Source organism: Ahaetulla prasina, chromosome 1, assembly GCF_028640845.1.
Source record: "Ahaetulla prasina isolate Xishuangbanna chromosome 1, ASM2864084v1, whole genome shotgun sequence".
Taxonomy (NCBI): Eukaryota; Metazoa; Chordata; class Lepidosauria; order Squamata; family Colubridae; genus Ahaetulla; species Ahaetulla prasina.
The window spans coordinates 9598988-9621578 of NC_080539.1; the positions used below are offsets into that span (position 1 = coordinate 9598988).

The 22591-nt window shown below is 45.2% G+C and overlaps 2 protein-coding genes across 3 annotated transcripts in view; both read right to left on the reverse strand.

Moving 5' to 3' along the window:
- Nucleotides 1-22591, reverse strand: part of MYO19 (myosin XIX) — a 75044-nt gene that overhangs the window by 28016 nt on the left and 24437 nt on the right. Inside the window, exons 9-14 of the mRNA XM_058164162.1 lie at nt 20207-20283; nt 19149-19239; nt 16516-16687; nt 9194-9267; nt 8708-8829; nt 8471-8584 (exon numbers count right to left, since the gene is read on the reverse strand). Coding sequence (XP_058020145.1) covers nt 8471-8584; nt 8708-8829; nt 9194-9267; nt 16516-16687; nt 19149-19239; nt 20207-20283 — 650 coding nt within the window. The remainder of the gene's footprint in view (nt 1-8470; nt 8585-8707; nt 8830-9193; nt 9268-16515; nt 16688-19148; nt 19240-20206; nt 20284-22591) is intronic.
- On the reverse strand, nt 247-5163 carry LOC131188700 (uncharacterized). 2 transcript variants are annotated; one of them, XM_058164152.1, is made up of 3 exons: nt 4087-5163; nt 509-3985; nt 247-271 (listed from the first exon to the last, which is right to left on the reverse strand). In XM_058164152.1, the coding sequence occupies exons 1-2, from the start codon at nt 4591-4593 to the stop codon at nt 2897-2899; spliced, it is 1596 nt and encodes a 531-aa protein (XP_058020135.1). In that variant the 5' UTR covers nt 4594-5163; the 3' UTR covers nt 247-271; nt 509-2896. The 2 variants fall into 2 exon arrangements, with proteins under 2 accessions (XP_058020135.1, XP_058020134.1); XM_058164151.1 differs by lacking the exon at nt 4087-5163 and having other exon boundaries at nt 249-271; nt 509-4036.

Consider the following 22591-nt stretch of genomic DNA (forward strand, 5'->3'; position numbering starts at 1 on the left):
TCTAGACCAGGGGTCTCCAACCTTGGCCACTTTAAGCCTGGAGGACTTCAACAAAGCTGGCTGGGGAATTCTGGGAGTTGAAGTCCTCCAGGCTTAAAGTGGCCAAGGCTGGAGACCCTTGGTCTAGACAGACAGGGCCACTGGGTTTGAAAGAGAGGTCAAAAAGGCCATCTAACATGAAGATTGAATGGGTGTTGGTCTTACCTGATACACCCCTTTTCTGATGAGAAGGAGTGACTCCAGTGCATGGGTATCATTCTGTCTTCTGGCTCTATGGACAGGGTTCAAACTTAAGAGACGCCCCCTTTATAGACCTCCCACTTTCAACGATGTTCGACGAGGGTTCCGAATAATGTACCTGTAACACCCCACGGACACCTCCCTAACCAGACCCTTTCATTAGGGTGGGGCTGGAGTCACTCCTTCTCATCAGAAAAGGGGTGTATCAGGTAAGACCAACACCCATTTTCCTGCATGAGAACTCGTGACTCCAGTGCATGGGACTTACCCAAGCTGTCAGTCCTCATGGGTGGGAAGCCGTCTGGTCATCTCCTTCAGGCGTCTCTACCACACGTTGTAGTACTCTCCGACCAAAGGCCGCCTCAGCCGATGCATATGCGTCAATCCGATAATGACGTATAAAAGGTGACGGAGTTGACCAGGTCGCTGCCCTGCAAATCTCCTCCACCGACGCTTGTGTGGCCCATGGGCCGATGTGGCCGCACTCCTCGTTGAATGTGCCGTAATAGCCTTAGGCCTTGGTAAAGCCTGAGCCTCGTAGGCTCTGGCTATGGTGGCTCTAAGTAACCTGCCCACCGCCGAAGCGGAAAGCTTCTGTCCCATGGTGGATGGTTGGAATGACACAAAAAGTGCCTCTGTCCATCGGAAAGCCCTAGTTCTTTTGATGTAAACCCTCAGAGCCCGTCTGACATCCAGAGTGTGCCACACACGTTCCTTTGCGTGTGATGGATTAGGACAAAAATCCGGAAGAACCAACTCCTGGGCCCGATGGAACCAGGAGTTGACCTTCGGCACAAAGGTTGGGTCCAAACGCAAAACCACTCTATCGGAGTGGAACACACACAAGTCTTCTCGCACTGAGAGTGCGGCCAGTTCTGAAATCCTGCGGGCCGATGTGATGGCTACCAAAAACAGTGTCTTGTAAGTCAAAAAACTGATGTGAACTGTCCTAATCGGTTCAAAGGGAGCCTTGCAAAGTGCCTGCAAAACCTTCTGAAGGTCCCAGGTGGGATAACAGTGAACCACTGCCGGTCTCAGGTTGGTCGCCGCCCTCAAAAACCTCTTTATCTCTGAGTCCTTTGTCACCGACCACCTACCCGCAGAACCTAACACTGACGCTATCGCTGCCACCTGCCTGCGTAACGTCCCTGGTGCCAGCCCTTTCTTCAACCCAGCCTGCAAAAACTGCAACAACTGTGGAACCTTTACCTTGGTTGGCTGAATACTCCTACCAGTGCACCAAATCACAAAGGTTCTCCAAGTGGAGTCATAAATTCGTGTAGTAGACCGTCGTCTGGCCGCCTACATTGTCGTTATCACATCTGAGGGAAATTTCCGTCTTTCTAGCAGTCTCCGCTCAACAGCCACGCGGTCAAGTGCAACCACTGGGGACCCAGGTGATGAACCGGTCCCTGACTGAGAGACACCCTGTCGGGTGGAATCCTCCATGGTGCGGCGACCGACAGACGTACTAGATCCACGAACCACGGCCTTCTGGGCCAGTATGGTGCCACCAGAATGACCTGTGCCCTGGTCTGCAGAATCCGACCAATTACCCGAGGAAGGATAGCCATCGGAGGGAAGGCATATAGTAGACCCCTGGGCCAAGGAAGACGGAGGGCGTTTACCCCTTCCGCCCCTGGCGCTGGGGACCTGGAGAAATACCGAGGAAGTTGATGGTTCGCTGGAGATGCGAAGAGATCGATGACCGGCTGTCCGAATCGCCTCACAATCTCCTTGAATAACTCCGGATCCAGTCTCCATTCTGCAGGATCCAGAGGTGCCCTGCTCAACCAATCTGCTCTGACATTGTCTATCCCGGCAATGTGTTCCGCCCTGATGGAAATCACATTGCGCTCGGCCCAGCGACAAAGGCGATCCGCCTCCGCCATGAGCCCCCTGGATCGAGTGCCTCCCTGCCTGTTGATGTGGGCCTTCACTGTGATGTTGTCTGTCAGGAGAAGCACATGTCGATCCCTCAAACAGTGCCTGAAATGTCTGAGCACTAACCTGGCCGCTCTCAGCTCCAGCCAATTTATGCTCTTCTTTGTCTCCCCCCTTGACCAAGAGCCCTGGATCACCTGGTCCTGACAATGAGCCCCCCAGCCTATCAGACTGGCGTCCGTTGTCACCGTGATGCGGTCCTGTTCCAAAAAATGGCAGCCCCTTTCCATGTTCCTGGACTTCCACCAGCGTAGAGACATTAGAACGTCTCCCGGGACCCTGACCTTGAACTGCGACGTGTCCCTGCCTGACCTCTGAAACGGTAACATGAACCATTGTAGAGGCCTTGCATGAAACCTTGCCCATGGGACCACCTCTATGCAGGAAATCATCTTGCCCAGCAGAGATGAGAGTAATGCCAGTGGAACTCTCCTCTGTGAGCGAATCTGCACTACCAGGTCCTTGATGCTCTGAAGTCTGTCTGGGGACAGGAAAACTTGACCCTTCAGCGTATCTATTACTGCCCCTAAATGTAACAGCCGGTTCGTGGGAATGACGTGACTCTTTCCCATGTTTATGGAGAAACCATGAGTCTGCAGACAAAGTATCGTCTCCCTCAAATCTTCTATTGCCTGTCTGTGAGAGACTGACTGCACCAAAATATCGTCCAGGTAGGCCTGAATCCGTATTGGACGAGCCCTGAGAAGCGCTCCTAACGCCGCCAGGATCTTCGTAAAACCCTGGGGGCCGAGGCAAGGCCGAATGGAAGCGCTCGGTACTGTAAATGCTTGCCGTCGTAAAAGAACCTCAGGAACCTCCTGTGCTTCCGATTTATCGGAACATGAAGGTATGCCTCCGTAAGGTCTATGGAGGTCAAGAAGTCCCCCTTCCGGACATTCGTAAGGATTGACCGCAGGGAGTGCATCTTGAACCTCCGATACTTCACATACCTTTTCAATCCTTTCAGGTTGAGAATTGGTCGCAGCCCCCCCAAGGCCTTCTGGATGACGAACAACATTGAGTAATAACCACTCCATTGTTCGTGAACCGGAACGGGCTCCACCGCTCCGATGTTCAGCAAGTGCTGAACCGCAGTGTCCATGATCTCTCTTTTTGCCGTATCTCGAGACCTGGGACATCGAAATAAGACCGTCGGAGGGGGTGCAAGAAATTCTAGTGAGAGACCTGATGAAATGGTCTCCCTTATCCATAGATCGGAGGTGGTTTTCTCCCATTGGTCGGCGAATAGCCCTAGATGGCCACCAATGGGAGCCTGATGCCTGCCGTCAGCGGTGTCTGCGGAAGGAGTGGTTGCCCCTCCTCCGAAAAGGACGCCGTGACTGACCGCGGGACCTGCCTTTGTCAGAGGACCCCTCCTCTGAGTGATGATAGTGGCCCCACTGACCTCCCTGTGTTTGAAACCTCTCTGATATCTGCCAAAGGCCGACCCCCAATAGGGACGAAAATAAGACTTCCGAAAGGAGGGGGAAAACCTTGTATCCCCTCTCCTTGACAAGGCAGTCAACACCTTCTTCTTCCCCTTAGTTTCCGTCAACACGGGCTCCAAAGCCTCACCAAACAACTTTGCACCTTTAAATGGCACAGAGGCCAATCGCCATCTGCGCTTTGTGTCTGCCTGCCAATTTTTTAACCAAAGAAACCTCCGTGCTGTGACCGAGGATGCAATCGACTTTGCCACATATTTCGCGGAGGACATAGTGGCATCCGCTGTGTATTCCACAGCTGCCACTATCTTGTTGAAATCCTGATGAGTCCTCAGATCGGTCACCGGCACTTTCTCCTGCATTTGTTTAAGCCACAGGAGGACGGCCCTGCTGAAGAAGGATGCTGCTGTGGCGCCCTTATACCCCAGGCTGCCGCCTGATGCGTCTTCGTGAGGGCCTGCTCCAACTTCCGATCCTCTGGCTTCAAAACTTCCTCAGGTTCAACCAAGGTGGCCGAAGAGGAAGCCAGGGCCAAAACCGGGTCATCCACCTCAGGCACTCTCAGGAGTTCCATCAGGTCAGAAGCCGTGTTAAAAAACCGTCTCTCAAGGGAGGACATGTTCGGTAATGCGGCCGGGGCTTCCCACTGTTTCTTAATCATATCTAGAAATAATTGAGGAGCAGGAACTGTCTCCGTCTCCACCGTTGGTTCAGAAAAAAGCATGTCTGCAGGGTCCTGCTCTGGACAGGCGCCTTGTTCCCCTAGGAGTCCCTGTTTAGTAACCGCCTTAGCTTTACTCAACAAGGCCTTAAAAAGATGAGGCCTGAACAGCCCTTTAAACATGGGCTGCTCCGGTAAAAAACCTTCCTCCTCAGACAATTCCTGGTCCCATTGTTCATCCTCCATGGATGGGGAACTCTCCGCCTCTGAAGGCGAATCAGTGCTGTCAGAACGCGACCCCATGTGTCCGTCTGCTGGTTCTGTTTCTACCTGATCCTATCCTGTGACTGGGCTTCCGCCCCCAGAACAGATTGCCTGTTACGACTTTTGCCTGCCTCAAGTTCCCGGTGAACCGCCTCCACAATCCATTTCCGCACTAACTCAGGCATTTCTGTCACCTGGTCTATGGTCTGCCTATCCCCTTGTGATGCTACCAAGTTGATAGGTGTAGAACTGGGCCTCCCTGTATTGGAGCCGCTCCCTGATGGCTGGGGCGACAGGGCCCTGGCCAGAAAACTGGAAGAAGGATCCGGTTCCACCATTGGATCTTTCTCCATAGGCTGTACCTGATCCCTAATAAATGTGGACTTAGTGGCCTTGTTGGTGTTCCTCTGTACCTGTCTTTCCAGAGCCTTCTGGCGGCATTTTTCCGCCTTCTCCTGCGCTTTAGTGGGCCTTTTAAGCGCCAAGGCTTTTGCTCTAAGTTTTGCAGCTGCTTCCGAACTGCCATCCTTGTCTTATGACAACGGCTCTTCGAGCCTTCAGTGGCAGCTCTCTGAGGTTGAGAAGCATCAGTGACCTCCATCTGGTCACTAAGTGAGGTATCCGACGCCATATTTCTAGAACACATATAGAAATAAAATTACATATAAGTAAGCACCTTTTATAATTCCCCGAATTTAAATTTATTATTATTATTATTATTATTATTATTATTTATTATTGTTGTTATCATAACAAATTCTATGTTATACATATACATGTCAATGTACAAGCCTCAATAACCAGTTACCATCTTTAGAACTCAGCAGCATTACAAGGGTTAATTCCCTAAACTGTTGGTCCTTTCCCTCTGCAGGTCAGAACGCCTGCTCAAAACTCTCAAGCCATGCAGCCTGGAAACGGCTGCCTCAGGCTAAATCAGGCCTCTTCACTTCTTTACTCCAAAGGCCTATGCTGTACTGGAGGGCCGATCACCGAAACCCCATGACAGCCTCTTTTCTCTTTCTTCAGTTCAATTTTTATTTTTTATTTTTATTTTTTTATTTTTATTTTTTTTATTTTTTTGGTATTATTATTATTTAATTTTTATTTGTTTATTTATTCTTTATTATTATTATTATTATTATCATTTTATTTTTTTATTTTTTTTAATGAAAGAGTTTTAAAAAACAAAACAAAAATAAATAAAATGGAGGCAATGTGTTCTCAAACTTCCCCCGCTGCTCTGATTCTCCCCCAAAGGAGTAACCACGTGGAATCAGCAGCTTGATTTAAATCTCCCGGTACTCACACCATGTGCTCCAGGTACAAATAAGTTAAAATGGAGACAAACAAAATAAACTTTCCTTGCAGCTCCAAATAATAGCAGAGTTACTGTTAGTAGTTTCCCCTGCTGCTCTGATTCTCCCCAAAGGAGTAACCACGTGGAATCAGCAGCTTGATTTAAATCTCCGGTACTCACACCATGTGCTCCAGGTACAAACAAGTTAAAATGGAGACAAACAAAAATAAACTTTCCTTGCAGCTCCAAATAATAGCAGTGTTACTGTTTGTAGTTTCCCCGCTGCTCTGATTCTCCCCCAAAGGAGTAACCACGTGGAATCAGCAGCTTGATTTAAATCTCCCGGTACTCACACCATGTGCTCCAGGTACAAACAAGTTAAAATGGAGACAAACAAAATAAACTTTCCTTGCAGCTCCAAATAATAGCAGTGTTACTGTTTGTAGTTTCCCCCGCTGCTCTCCACACACACACACTTTAACGATCCTCAGCCTTGTAATTAAAGTCATCAAACACTTAAATAAGGTTCGCTCATTCCACTCAGCTTCTACATTTTCATAGAGGCTCCAAGAAAACTCATATTAATAAAAACCTCAAACGCCTAAACAAAGATAGCTTCATTTACTTACTCAGTTGATGCCATTTCAAAGAGAACAGCACAAATTTCCAAACTCCAACTCCTGCTAAATCCAAACACACAGGAGTAAACGCAGAAAACGTCCTCATGAGCTCAGGACAGAGTTGAAAGTGGGAGGTCTACAAAGGGGGCGTCTCTTAAGTTTGAACCCTGTCCATAGAGCCAGAAGACAGAGTGATACCCATGCACTGGAGTCACGAGTTTTCATGCAGGAAAACAGCCCCCTCTCAATAAAGGGGGAGGGATATGATACCACCCATCTCCTGTTTACAACACAATCCTTTCGGCAGTTCCAAGAAGTCTCCACACCCATTTGTACCACACAGGTGACTCTGAGGACACAGATAAACCTCCAGGTGGCTTCAACGACTCTCTAAAAAGGATGCAAACGACCAGCTGTCTTCAATGAATATAAACCCTTCCATTCCACACCCTTCAGTCCAGGGGTCTCCAACCTTGACAACTTTAAGACTTGTGGACTTCAACTCCCAGAATTCCTCAGCCAGCTTTGCTGGGAGTTGAAGCCCACAAGTCTTAAAGTTGCCAAGATTGGAGACCCCTGCTCCATTCAGAGCTGAAGCAGCTGCTTGGATGAGAAGCAAAACATCTTCAAGGAAAAACAAAGAAAGTCTCTTGAAAAAGCACCTTTGGGACAAATGCTGTGGTCTTTAAATTGGGCATTCTTTTATGCCTTTATTCCTTTTTCCCCTTATGTCTTGCATTACATTGGTATTGCCTTACAATGCCAATTTAGCCTCTTCCGCTTTGGATAGCTCCGTGTCAGCTTTGGAAGCCATATTAGGACGGAAGCTTCCGTGCTGCCACCTTCTCATGCGTGGGAAAGTAGGAGGGGGGATTTAGTAGAGGGGTTGTCTTTAGACATAATAGCATTCTTCCTGTCGGTCAAGGTCAGGCCGATCCTGCATCTGGAGGAGGAGCGGTCGGAGCGCCGTCTCAAGATGGGACGGATGGGGATTGGAGCACGTGATCGACTGAGGAGTCAGGGGATGGTTTTGGGGGCTTTGATTTACTGAGGGAAAACCCGGACTTCTCAGATTCGGGTTTTCCCCAGATGTGCCAGTTTACCTATCCTAGTAAATAGAACTTTGAAAAAGATGCTTGCTTCAGAGTTTTTACTTGGAGTTGGGGGTTTTTTTCTGGAACGCTGACTCTCCTTCTCCTCCTCCTCCTTCTTCTAATAACAACAGAGTTGGAAGGGACCTTGGAGGCCTTCTAGTCCAACCCCCTGCCCTGGCAGGAAACCCTACACCATCTCAGACAGATGGTTATCCAAAATTTTCTTAAAAAATTCCAGTGTTGGAGCACTCACAACTTCTTCAGGCAAGTTGTTCCACTACTACTACTACTACTACTACTACTACTACTACTACTACTACTTCTTCTTCTTCTTCCAAGTCGTACCACTACTACTACTACTACTACTACTACTACTACTATTTCTTCTTCCTCCTCCTCCTCCTCCTCCTCTTCTTCTTCTTCTTCTTCTTTTTCTTCTTCCGGAAGCTTCCGTGCTGCCACCTTCTCATGTGTGGGGAAAGTAGGAAGGGGGGATTTAGTAGAGGGGGTGTCTTTAGACATAATAGCATTCTTCCTGTCGGTCAAAGTCAGGCCGATCCTGCAGCTGGAGGAGGAGCGGTCAGAGTGCCGTCTCGAGATGGGACGGATGGCGATTGGAGCATATGATCGGCAGAGGAGTCAGGGTGGTTTGGGAGCTTTTGATTTACTGAGGGAAAACCCAGACTTTTCAAATTCGGATTTTCCCAGATGTGCCAGTTTACTTATTCTAGTAAATAGAACTTTGAAAGATGCTTGATTCAGAGTTTTTACTTGGAGTTTTTTTGGAGAGTTTTTACTTGGAGTTTTTTTTACTTGGGTTTTTTTTTTCTGGAACGCAGAGACTCTGATTATGATTGAATGGACTTTATTTGAAAAGGAAGAAAGGGAAGCTTTGGACCCACCTCATTGAGCAAGGAGAAAATGCTAACAGGATTCCCTTCGATGGCGTCCAGACAGGGTTGATTATCTTGGTAGTTTACGAAAGACCATTCAAGACCTTCCTCAGTATATTCTTCCTGAGGGAAATCAAAGTCACAGGAAAATAAAGAGAGGAGGGAGAAGATGATTTTAATTTGTCCAAAGACCCAGGGACACAACCACTGATACTTGCAGAAGAATTAACCGGCAAAGTATTTTACCTGTTGAGCCTTTAGAAAATGGCCGACAAAATGCTGCTGTAGTTTCTCATTGGCGTAGTTGATGCAGAGCTGTTCCAAGTGGTTTTCCACAAAAGATTCAAAACCGTAAACATCGAGTAGACCTGGAGGTGAAGTAAAGTCAATGGGGGAAGCCAGGGTCTCTTAATGACCACATGTTTCACTTAACAACCGCAGCGGTTCCCTTGACAACTGTGGCAAAACAAAATGTTGTAAAATGGGGGGGAAACTCACTTAACAACTGCCTTGCTTAGCAACAGAAATTCTGGGCTCAATTGTGGTCGTAAATTGAGGATTACCTGTAGCCTCATCCCAAACCATTTAAAGCTGTAAATATAGTAATCAGCACCCTGAAAGAAACGGGACGATTCCCAGACTGCGGAAGGTTTAATGCACAGAAAATTATTTAATGCAGATTCTAACTATTTCTGCCAGTAGTTATGTATCCAAGATGGCCCCAAATATTACCTATGAAGTTATTCCACACAGAATTTGAGGCACAGATGCTTTCGTTGATCACAGACACCAGCCAGTCAAAGATCCTGCAAGAAAGATGGAAAACTGTGTCACTCTAATCAGCCAGAAGCAGATATGCTTTTACATAGCAACAAAGAAGCTGGAAACACAAATACTGAGATGTAGCTGTGTGTCATAAAGAGGACTGAAGACCCAATCCAAAGCTAATCACTCATGAAAGTTATGCTTTTCCTTCCAGGTTAGCTTATCCTCCGGGGGGCGGGAGGGCCTCAAGGAGAATGTTGTGGTCCGCCAGCAGCCTGCGGAGCTGGCAACCGAGTCGGACAGCGATGAGGCTGAGGAAGAACATGGGCCAGTCCTGGATGCTAGGGAAGGCCTGGATGAGGGCTCTGGGTTGGAGGCTGAGGTGGGGCTGGGGCCATCAGAGAGTGAGGTGCGGACTCCGGAGCCTCCAGAGGCTGACAGTAGTGAGGCAGAGGAACAGGAGGAGCCTGTTCCTAATGCACGCATGAGAAGAGCTGCCAGAAGGCAAGAGCAGCTAAAGCAAAGAGGACAACTCGGGAGTAGGGCCGAGAGATGATTGGCCCCTCCCATAAGGCTTAAAAGACCAGCAACGGTGTTTGGGCTCTTTGCCGGAAAACAACGTTGATAGTCTTGCTTTTTGTCTTGCTGCATTTATTTCTTGTCGGCGTCTTCTGCTTTTGAACTTTTGCCAAGAAAAGCCTTTGGCAGTTTGCCGAATTAGACCAAGGTTGGTGATAAGACTGAAGAATTGAGTTATGAAGAATTTGCTTTGATTTAGTTTGGACGAAGCTGAGAATGAGTTTAATTCTCAGCTGTTCTAAGAAAGTCTGTTTGTTTTTGAACTGATTGCATCTACTACTACGTACTTGGGCTTGGGTCACAACAGAGAGAAAGAGATTTTAAGGAATAGAATGCCGAGAGATGCACAAACAGATCTATCAGCTAAAATCACAAAGATACATGGCGTGTTAAAATGTGTTACCAGGAATGAAAACAGAGACTTTTAAGGACATTTGATGAACATTTGATGCTTTTATGAAGTATCCGAGGGAATGTTTTTTCAACCTTGGCAACTTGAAAATGTATGGACTTCAGTTCCCATAATTCCATGCTGGTACAAGGACTTACCTGGCATAAATCACCTTGGCCAGACAGTCCCTCCTTGTTTCACACTCTGCCTTGAGACAAGGCTTCCGGAACACCTGCCGTTGTCTCCCAGCGGTTATCGTCCGGATTCTGAGTGTGTCCAACAACTGCTCCCCAGGCACACTTAAAAGCCGGGAAGCAGTCTCTGCAAAGCCTTGTTTTAAAAGAATCATTAAAAAAAACAAAAAAAGGTCAGCCACTATATTCTTAAAATAGCCTGGCTAAATTTCTGCTCTACAGTATAAAGCTTAGGAGAGAATATATTGATCTCTTTCCACTTATGACTGTAACTTTCTTGCTGGTAATCCTTATGATTTATATTGATATTGATTGTTCCTGATTGCTTATTGTACCCTATGATTACCATTAAGTGTTGCTTCATTAAGTGTTAAATTGTACCCTAAGACCATCATTTGTGTTGTAAATGTTGTACCTTGATGAACGTATCTTTTCTTTTATGTACACTGAGAGCATATGCACCAAGACAAATTCCTTGTGTGTCCAATCACACCTGGCCAATAAAAAATTCTATTCTATTCTATTCTATTCTATTCTATTCTATTCTATTCTATTCTATTCTATTCTATTCTATTCTATTCTATTCTATTTTGAACGTATCTTTTCTTTTATGTACACTGAGAACATATGCACCAAGACAAATTCCTTGTGTGTCCAATCACATCTGGCCAATAAAAAATTCTATTCTATTCTATTCTATCTATGGGCAGTTCAGAAATATGAATTGGGAAAACAACTATCATCCTGAAATTTTCTAAGTCAGCAATTACACACACACACACACACACACACACACACAATTTATGCAGATACAAAGATCTGTTGGATAACCGACTGGGTTCCTACATTATACAGTTAGTCCTCAACTTATGACCACTATGTCAACATTCCAGAATAACTGCCAACTCCAAGTAAAAACTCTCCAGCAAGCATTTTCCAAAGTTCCATTTACTAGGATAGGTAAACTGGCACATCTGGGAAAACCCGAATCTGAGAGGTCCAGGTTTTCCCTCAGTAAGTCAAAACCCCCAAAACTATCCCGACTCCTCAGTCGATCACATGCTCCAATCGCATCTCGAGTCAGCCCTCCGACCGCTCCTCCTCCAGATGCAGGATCAGCCTGACGTTGACCGACAGGAAGAATGCTATTCTGTCTAAAGACATCCCCTCTACTAACCCCCCCCCGCTACTTTCCCCACACATGAGAAAGTGGCAGCACAGAAGCTTCCGGCCTAATATGGCTTCCACAGCTGACACACTACTGAGCCCAAAATTTATGTTGTAAAGTGAGAAATTTGTTAAGTGAGTTTGCTCCATTTAATGACTTTTCTCACCACATTTATTAAATGAAGTTACTAACTTAAGAACACTGCAGTTCTTAAGTTAGTAACGCAGTTGTTAAGTGAAGCTGGTTTCCCCATTGACTTTGCTTGTCAGAAGGACTCCGGGATGCTGCAACGGTCATAAATCTGAGTCAGCTGTCAAACATCCGAAGGTAAATCACATGACCATAGGGTTCTGGGATGCTGCAATGGTCATAAGTGTGAAAAATGGTTGTAAGTCACTTTTTTTCAGTGCCGTTGTTAACTTTGAACGGTCACTAAATGAACTTCATTTAGTTCATTCATTACTTCATAAATGAAGTAATCCTTCCTGTAAAAGACTACTTCAGCTTCAATCGCAATAATACAAGAGCAAACAATAGATTTAAACTTAATGTCAACCGCTTCAAACTTGATTGCAGAAAACATGACTTCTGTAACAGAGTTGTTAATGCTTGGAACTCATTACCTGACTCCATAGTCTCTACTCAAAATCCCAAAATCTTCAACCAAAAACGGTCTACTATTGACCTCACCCCATTCCTAAGAGGACTATAAGGGGCGTGCACAAGAGCACAAAAGTGCCTACCGTTCCTGTCCTATTGTTCCCTTCATTATATCAAATTAACATAGCTGTTGCATACTTTTACTTATATATATATATTTTTCTTTCATGATGTGTTGTTTTTATATATGACGATGTTTGTGTATACTGTTGTGACAAAAATAAATAAATTAAAAAAAAACCTGTTGTGAGTCAAGGGTCCTTGAGTGGCGCAGACTGCTAAGACAGTCTGTTATTAACAGCAGCTGCTTGCAATTATTGCAGGTTCAAGTCCCACCAGGCCCAGGGTTGACTCAGCCTTCCATCCTTTATAAGGTAGGTAAAATGAGGACCCAGATTGTTGGGGGCAATAAAAGTTGACTTTGTATATAATATACAAATGGATGAAGACCATTGCTAACATAGTGTAAGCCACCCTGAGTCTTCGGAGAAGGGCGGGATATAAATGCAAATTTAAAAAAAAAAAGGACTACCTGTATTTTGCTGAATAAGATCCAAAAGGCTGGTTTTAACACCATCTTCAGCCATAATTTAAACCAGGGGTCTCCAACCTTGGCAACTTTAAGCCTGGTGGACTTCAACTCCCAGAATACCCCAGCCAGCGGGTATTCTGGAAATTGAAGTCCACCAGGCTTAAAGTTGCCAAGGTTTGGAGACCCCTGGTTTAAACCACAATTTAGCAAAGCTGAAACTAGATTGTTTTGAGATTGGAGGATTGGCAGCTCACCTTTGGCCAGGTCTTCCAGCTCACAAAGCTGTGCCTCATCTTCTGACTCGCAGAATTGAATATTGCCCAAATGGAGAAGACCAGCTAGTATCTGTAACAAACAGAGATGGCGAACTGGTTGGTTTCTCTGTATTCTGCATGGGTGATGTTTTCGGGATGAACAAGGATCCATACTCAGAAATTGAGTTTACTGGAAACTGACCAGCGGAAGATTTGAAAAGAAACCCAAAAAACACAGACAAAAATGGCATGAAGCCAAGCTGTTGAAATTCAGGATATGCTAAATCACTCTCAGAGATCAATACCAGGGGGTGAAATCCAGCAAGTTCTGACAGGTTTTGGAGAACCGGTAGCGGAAATTTTGAGTAGTGTGGAGAACCGGCAACTACCACCTCTGGCTGGCCCCAGAGTGGGGTGGGAATGGAGATTTTGCAATATCCTTTCCCCAGGAGTGGGGTGGGAATGGGGATTTTGTAATGTCCTTCCCCGAGGAGTGGGGAGGGAATGGGGATTTTGTAATGTCCTTCCCCCAGGAATGGGGAGGGAATGGGGATTTTGCAATGTCCTTCCCCCAGGAATGGGGAGGGAATGGGGATTTTGTAATGTCCTTGCCCCAGGAGTGGGGAGGGAATGGAGATTCTGCAATATCCTTGCCCCAGGAGTGGGGAGGGAATGGGGAGGGAATGGAGATTCTGCAATGTCCTTGCCCCAGGAGTGGGGAGGGAATGGGGATTTTGCAATGTCCTTCCCCTAGGAGTGGGGAGGGAATGGGGATTTTGCAATGTCCTTCCCCCAGGAGTGGGGAGGGAATGAGGATTTTGCAATGTCCTTCCCCTAGGAGTGGGGAGGGAATGGGGATTTTGCAATGTCCTTGCCCCAGGAGTGGAGAGGGAATGGGGATTTTGCAGTATCCTTCCCCTGCCACGGTCACCGAGCCACGCCCACAGAACTGGTAGTAAAAAATATTGAATATCGCCCCTGATCAAGATGTGCTGATTAGGTGGCCTGACAAATCCTCTCAATCAATCAATAATCAATCAATCCAACTGCTATTGAGCCAAGGTTTAACTGACCTTAAAAACATTATTCTGGGTGAAACTGTCAATACCCAAATGGGTCATAGCCTCCCGAGTGACATCAAAGCAGTCTTCTGCAAGGCAAAGAGACATCCGTTAGATGGAGGTTCCCTCTTCTCTCCTGAAGATCAGGTGGCTCTAATACAGGGGTCTCCAACCTTGCTGCCTAGTGGGAGGTAGGGACCAGGTTGACTAATACTAGTAGTGTCATTTTTATATGCTTTGATTCTGTAACAGCAATTTGTCTTAAGAATATTATATTAATGACATTAAATGGTATTTATTTAGGTTTATAGTCAGTGTCTTCCTTGCTGGCCAGAGCAAAGCTAGCTAAAATGTACCCAAACCTAAGCCCCAAGTGCTGGAAATGCAACCAGCACTAAGTTACCTTCTTTCATGCCTGGTGTTTATGCCCCGAAGTGATAAAGTATTGGACCAAAATACAGGTTTGGCTACAAGATTTAATAAATTGCCAAACTGAGTTAAATCCAGAAACATTTCTCCTGGGAATATTAAAAATTAAATTCGATAAAAAAATAAGTTTCTGATGATCCTACATATACTAACAGCAGCAAGAATTGTGTTCTCGCAATATTGGAAGGAACATAACTTACCACCAGAGGTAAGTAATTATCCAGAAAATATTTGAATGTGCTGAAATGAATAAACTAACCTTAGAATTAAAAGAAAAAGACGACTCGGAATATAATGCAGTTTGGGAAAAATGGTATAGGTCCGTGATGGCAAACCTATGGCACACGTGCCAGAGGTGGCACATAGCGCCTTCTCTGATGGCACAGGAGCCATTGCCCCAGTTCAGCTCCGTTGCACATGTGTGTGCGCATCCCGCCGGCCAGCTGGTCTTTAGGTCTCTGCTGTGCTTGCACGGGGTGCGTGTGGGGGGCCATGCATGCATGAGCGGGGGGTTAGGGTTAGGGTTAGTAAAACAAGGAATCACAAAAATTAAAAACATTTTTTAAAAACTAATTCAATTTGGCTAAGAAACTAAAAACTTTAATAAAAAAACCCCATTAAAACTATATTAAGCCAGCCCTGCGCGATGAAACAAGAATGTCTTTAACTCGCATCGGAAGGTCCGGAGGTCAGGGAGTTGGCGTATCCCTGGAGGCAGCTCGTTCCAGAGGGCAGGAGCCCCCACAAAGAAGGCCCTCCCCCTGGGGGTCGCCACTCGATATTGTCTGACCGACGGCACCCTGAGGAGACCCTCCCTATGGGAGCGCATATATAGCGCATTATACATATATGTGTATAATGTAGATTTTACTTGAACTGTTAATCCAAAGCACATAAAAATAATACTGTCTGTTTGACTATGTATTAGAGTTATGGAAAAGAAAAACTACAATAAAAATTATTTATAAAAAAAAATAAAACAAAAAGCCGAAGGGTCTTTACAAGATCTGGGTTTTCAAATGCTACCTTCTAGAGTCTCTTTGGAATTTGGAAGCCAAGAGAAACGCGCACTCTCCGGAAGATTCCATTCTCGCCGCTCGTCCTCCGTGGCTCCCTTTGCAATCTGGAAAGTAAGGAAAGAGCTTGGCAATTTCCCTCAAACCTGTTGTGGTCCTTCTGCAGCCTACGGTGCTGGTGGCGGAATCGGACAGTGATGAGGCGGTGGCGAGGCCAGGGCCATCGAGAAATGGGCTGTGGACCCCAGAGCCTCCAGGGCCTGAGAGAAGTGAGAGTGAGGTGCGGACTCCAGAGCCTCCAGAGGCTGAGAGTAGCAAGGAGGAGGAGGAGGAACTGGGAGAACTTGTCCCTAATGCCCGAATGAGAAGAGTTGCCAAGAGGCAGGAGCAACTCAAGCAGAGAGGTCACCTCGGGGGAAGGGCCAAGAGATAATTGGCCCCTTCCATAAGGTTTAAAAGGAGCCCGGCATCAGTGTCTCAGTTTGCCGGAAAGCAACGTTGATAGTCTTGCTTTTTGTCTTGCTGCATTTATTTCTTGTCGGCGTCTTCTGCTTTTGAACTTTTGCCAAGAAAAGCCTTTGGCAGTTTGCCGAATTAGACCAAGGTTGGTGATAAGACTGAAGAATTGAGTTATGAAGAATTTGCTTTGATTTAGTTTGGACGAAGCTGAGAATGAGTTTAATTCTCAGCTGTTCTAAGAAAGTCTGTTTGTTTTTGAACTGATTGCATCTACTACTACGTACTTGGGCTTGGGTCACAACAGAGAGAAAGAGATTTTAAGGAATAGAATGCCGAGAGATGCACAAACAGATCTATCAGCTAAAATCACAAAGATACATGGCGTGTTAAAATGTGTTACCAGGAATGAAAACAGAGACTTTTAAGGACATTTGATGAACATTTGATGCTTTTATGAAGTATCCGAGGGAATGTTTTTTCAACCTTGGCAACTTGAAAATGTATGGACTTCAGTTCCCATAATTCCATGCTGGTACAAGGACTTACCTGGCATAAATCACCTTGGCCAGACAGTCCCTCCTTGTTTCACACTCTGCCTTGAGACAAGGCTTCCGGAACACCTGCCGTTGTCTCCCAGCGGTTATCGTCCGGATCCTGAGTGTGTCCAACAACTGCTCCCCAGGCACACTTAAAAGCCGGGAAGCAGTCTCTGCAAAGCCTTGTTTTAAAAGAATCATTAAAAAAAACAAAAAAAGGTCAGCCACTATATTCTTAAAATAGCCTGGCTAAATTTCTGCTCTACAGTATAAAGCTTAGGAGATAATATATTGATCTCTTTCCACTTATGACTGTAACTTTCTTGCTGGTAATCCTTATGATTTATATTGATATTGATTGTTCCTGATTGCTTATTGTACCCTATGATTACCATTAAGTGTTGCTTCATTAAGTGTTAAATTGTACCCTAAGACCATCATTTGTGTTGTAAATGTTGTACCTTGATGAACGTATCTTTTCTTTTATGTACACTGAGAGCATATGCACCAAGACAAATTCCTTGTGTGTCCAATCACACCTGGCCAATAAAAAATTCTATTCTATTCTATTCTATTCTATTCTATTCTATTCTATTCTATTCTATTCTATTCTATTCTATTCTATTCTATTTTGAACGTATCTTTTCTTTTATGTACACTGAGAACATATGCACCAAGACAAATTCCTTGTGTGTCCAATCACATCTGGCCAATAAAAAATTCTATTCTATTCTATTCTATCTATGGGCAGTTCAGAAATATGAATTGGGAAAACAACTATCATCCTGAAATTTTCTAAGTCAGCAATTACACACACACACACACACACACACACACACAATTTATGCAGATACAAAGATCTGTTGGATAACCGACTGGGTTCCTACATTATACAGTTAGTCCTCAACTTATGACCACTATGTCAACATTCCAGAATAACTGCCAACTCCAAGTAAAAACTCTCCAGCAAGCATTTTCCAAAGTTCCATTTACTAGGATAGGTAAACTGGCACATCTGGGAAAACCCGAATCTGAGAGGTCCAGGTTTTCCCTCAGTAAGTCAAAACCCCCAAAACTATCCCGACTCCTCAGTCGATCACATGCTCAATCGCATCACGAGTCAGCCCTCCGACCGCTCCTCCTCCAGATGCAGGATCAGCCTGACGTTGACCGACAGGAAGAATGCTATTCTGTCTAAAGACACCCCCTCTACTAACCCCCCCCCGCTACTTTCCCCACACATGAGAAAGTGGCAGCACAGAACTTCCGGCCTAATATGGCTTCCACAGCTGACACACTACTGAGCCCAAAATTTATGTTGTAAAGTGAGAAATTTGTTAAGTGAGTTTGCTCCATTTAATGACTTTTCTCACCACATTTATTAAATGAAGTTACTAACTTAAGAACACTGCAGTTCTTAAGTTAGTAACGCAGTTGTTAAGTGAAGCTGGTTTCCCCATTGACTTTGCTTGTCAGAAGGACTCCGGGATGCTGCAACGGTCATAAATCTGAGTCAGCTGTCAAACATCCGAAGGTAAATCACATGACCATAGGGTTCTGGGATGCTGCAATGGTCATAAGTGTGAAAAATGGTTGTAAGTCACTTTTTTTCAGTGCCGTTGTTAACTTTGAACGGTCACTAAATGAACTTCATTTAGTTCATTCATTACTTCATAAATGAAGTAATCCTTCCTGTAAAAGACTACTTCAGCTTCAATCGCAATAATACAAGAGCAAACAATAGATTTAAACTTAATGTCAACCGCTTCAAACTTGATTGCAGAAAACATGACTTCTGTAACAGAGTTGTTAATGCTTGGAACTCATTACCTGACTCCATAGTCTCTACTCAAAATCCCAAAATCTTTAACCAAAAACGGTCTACTATTGACCTCACCCCATTCCTAAGAGGACTATAAGGGGCGTGCACAAGAGCACAAAAGTGCCTACCGTTCCTGTCCTATTGTTCCCTTCATTATATCAAATTAACATAGCTGTTGCATACTTATATATATATATTTTTCTTTCATGATGTGTTGTTTTTATATATGACGATGTTTGTGTATACTGTTGTGACAAAAATAAATAAATTAAAAAAAAACCTGTTGTGAGTCAAGGGTCCTTGAGTGGCGCAGACTGCTAAGACAGTCTGTTATTAACAGCAGCTGCTTGCAATTATTGCAGGTTCAAGTCCCACCAGGCCCAGGGTTGACTCAGCCTTCCATCCTTTATAAGGTAGGTAAAATGAGGACCCAGATTGTTGGGGGCAATAAAAGTTGACTTTGTATATAATATACAAATGGATGAAGACCATTGCTAACATAGTGTAAGCCACCCTGAGTCTTCGGAGAAGGCGGATATAAATGCAAATTTAAAAAAAAAAAGGACTACCTGTATTTTGCTGAATAAGATCCAAAAGGCTGGTTTTAACACCATCTTCAGCCATAATTTAAACCAGGGGTCTCCAACCTTGGCAACTTTAAGCCTGGTGGACTTCAACTCCCAGAATACCCCAGCCAGCGGGTATTCTGGAAATTGAATCCACCAGGCTTAAAGTGCCAAGGTTTGGAGACCCCTGTTTTAAACCACAATTTAGCAAAGCTGAAACTAGATTGTTTTGAGATTGGAGGATTGGCAGCTCACCTTTGGCCAGGTCTTCCAGCTCACAAAGCTGTGCCTCATCTTCTGACTCGCAGAATTGAATATTGCCCAAATGGAGAAGACCAGCTAGTATCTGTAACAAACAGAGATGGCGAACTGGTTGGTTTCTCTGTATTCTGCATGGGTGATGTTTTCGGATGAACAAGGATCCATACTCAGAAATTGAGTTTACTGGAAACTGACCAGCGGAAGATTTGAAAAGAAACCCAAAAAACACAGACAAAAATGGCATGAAGCCAAGCTGTTGAAATTCAGGATATGCTAAATCACTCTCAGAGATCAATACCAGGGGTGAAATCCAGCAAGTTCTGACAGGTTTTGGAGAATCAGTGGCATAAATTTTGAGTAGTTTGGAGAACCGGCAACTACCACCTCTGGCTGGCCCCAGAGTGGGGTGGGAATGGAGGTTTTGCAATATCCTTCCCCCAGGAGTGGGGTGGGAATGGGATTTTGTAATGTCCTTCCCGAGGAGTGGGAGGAATGGGGATTTTGTAATGTCCTTCCCCAGGAATGGGAGGAATGATTTTGCAATGTCCTTCCCCAGGAATGGGAGGAATGGGGATTTTGTAATGTCCTTGCCCCAGGAGTGGGGAGGGAATGGAGATTCTGCAATATCCTTGCCCCAGGAGTGGGGAGGGAATGGGGAGGGAATGGAGATTCTGCAATGTCCTTGCCCCAGGAGTGGGGAGGGAATGGGGATTTTGCAATGTCCTTCCCCTAGGAGTGGGGAGGGAATGGGGATTTTGCAATGTCCTTCCCCCAGGAGTGGGGAGGGAATGAGGATTTTGCAATGTCCTTCCCCTAGGAGTGGGGAGGGAATGGGGATTTTGCAATGTCCTTGCCCCAGGAGTGGAGAGGGAATGGGGATTTTGCAGTATCCTTCCCCTGCCACGGTCACCGAGCCACGCCCACAGAACTGGTAGTAAAAAATATTGAATATCGCCCCTGATCAAGATGTGCTGATTAGGTGGCCTGACAAATCCTCTCAATCAATCAATAATCAATCAATCCAACTGCTATTGAGCCAAGGTTTAACTGACCTTAAAAACATTATTCTGGGTGAAACTGTCAATACCCAAATGGGTCATAGCCTCCCGAGTGACATCAAAGCAGTCTTCTGCAAGGCAAAGAGACATCCGTTAGATGGAGGTTCCCTCTTCTCTCCTGAAGATCAGGTGGCTCTAATACAGGGTCTCCAACTGCTGCCTAGTGGGAGGTAGGGACCAGGTTGACTAATACTAGTAGTGTCATTTTTATATGCTTTGATTCTGTAACAGCAATTTGTCTTAAGAATATTATATTAATGACATTAAATGGTATTTATTTAGGTTTATAGTCAGTGTCTTCCTTGCTGGCCAGAGCAAAGCTAGCTAAAATGTACCCAAACCTAAGCCCCAAGTGCTGGAAATGCAACCAGCACTAAGTTACCTTCTTTCATGCCTGGTGTTTATGCCCGTGATAAAGTATTGGACCAAAATACAGGTTTGGCTACAAGATTTAATAAATTGCCAAACTGAGTTAAATCCAGAAACATTTCTCCTGGGAATATTAAAATTAAATTGATAAAAAAATAAGTTTCTGATGATCCTACATATACTAACAGCAGCAAGAATTGTGTTCTAATATTGGAAGGAACATAACTTACCACCAGAGGTAAGTAATTATCCAGAAAATATTTGAATGTGCTGAAATGAATAAACTAACCTTAGAATTAAAAAGAAAAGACGACTCGGAATATAATGCAGTTTGGGAAAAATGGTATAGGTCCGTGATGGCAAACCTATGGCACGTGCCAGAGGTGGCACATAGCGCCTTCTCTGATGGCACAGGAGCCATTGCCCCAGTTCAGCTCCGTTGCACATGTGTGTGCGCATCCCGCCGCCAGCTGGTCTTTAGGTCTCTGCTGTGCTTGCACGGGTGCGTGTGGGGGCCATGCATGCATGAGCGGGGTTAGGGTTAGGTTAGTAAAACAAGAAATCACAAAAATTAAAAACATTTTTAAGAATTAATTCAATTTGGCTAAAAAACTAAAAACTCTAATAAAAACACCCCATTAAAACTATATTAAGCCAGTTCTGCACGATGAAACAAAAGTGTCTTCAGCTCGCATCGAAGGTCCAGAGGACAGGAGTTGGCGTATCCTGAGGCAGCTCGTTCCAGAGGGCAGGAGCCCCCACAGAGAAGGCCCTCCCCCTGGGGGTCGCCAGTCGATATTGTCTGACCGACAGCACCCTGAGGAGACCCTCCCTATGGGAGCGCATATATAGCGCATTATACATATATGTGTATAATGTAGATTTTACTTGAACTGTTAATCCAAAGCACATAAAAATAATACTGTCTGTTTGACTATGTATTAGAGTTATGGAAAAGAAAAACTACAATAAAAATTATTTATAAAAAAAAATAAAACAAAAAGCCGAAGGGTCTTTACAAGATCTGGGTTTTCAAATGCTACCTTCTAGAGTCTCTTTGGAATTTGGAAGCCAAGAGAAACGCGCACTCTCCGGAAGATTCCATTCTCGCCGCTCGTCCTCCGTGGCTCCCTTTGCAATCTGGAAAGTAAGGAAAGAGCTTGGCAATTTCCCTCGAACCTGTTGTGGTCCGTCAGCAGCCTACGTTGCTGGTGGCGGAATCGGACAGTGATGAGGCGGATGCGAGGCCAGGGCCATCGAGAAATGGGGTGTGGACCCCAGAGCCTCCAGGGCCTGAGAGAAGTGAGAGTGAGGTGCGGACTCCAGAGCCTCCAGAGGCTGAGAGTAGCAAGGAGGAGGAGGAGGAACTGGGAGAACTTGTCCCTAATGCCCGAATGAGAAGAGTTGCCAAGAGGCAGGAGCAACTCAAGCAGAGAGGTCACCTCGGGGGAAGGGCCAAGGGATAATTGGCCCCTTCCATAAGGTTTAAAAGGAGCCCGGCATCAGTGTCTCAGTTTGCCGGAAAGCAACGTTGGAGCTGCGCTCGTCCCATTCTCTGCTCTGGATGTTTCTCCAAGAAGACCTTGGCAGCTCTCCATTCTCTGCTCGAGATGCTTATCTGCAAAGGACTTTGGCAATTATCTAAATTGGACCAGGTTGGAAATAATGACAGACTGTTTTGTGTGAGAAGCCTTTGCTTTCTTTTGAGTTTCACGACGCTGGGAACGGGTCAATTCCCAGCTGCTTGAATAAAGTTTATTTTCATTAAGGACTGTGTTTGTTGCTACCTGCTCGAGTCTGGGTCACAACAGAACCTACACTGGTGTCCTTAGGTACCGACTGTCGTCCTCATACAGAACCCGCTGAATGTGTTTACTGAATTAACCCATTTACTGAATTTTTACAGCGGTGGTAGTCTTGCTTAAATTGAATTTGGGCACATGGCAACTTCTAGCTTACACTTCTGGGATCTCCTGGTGGCCTCCTGTCCAAAGTCTAACCAGATCTGAA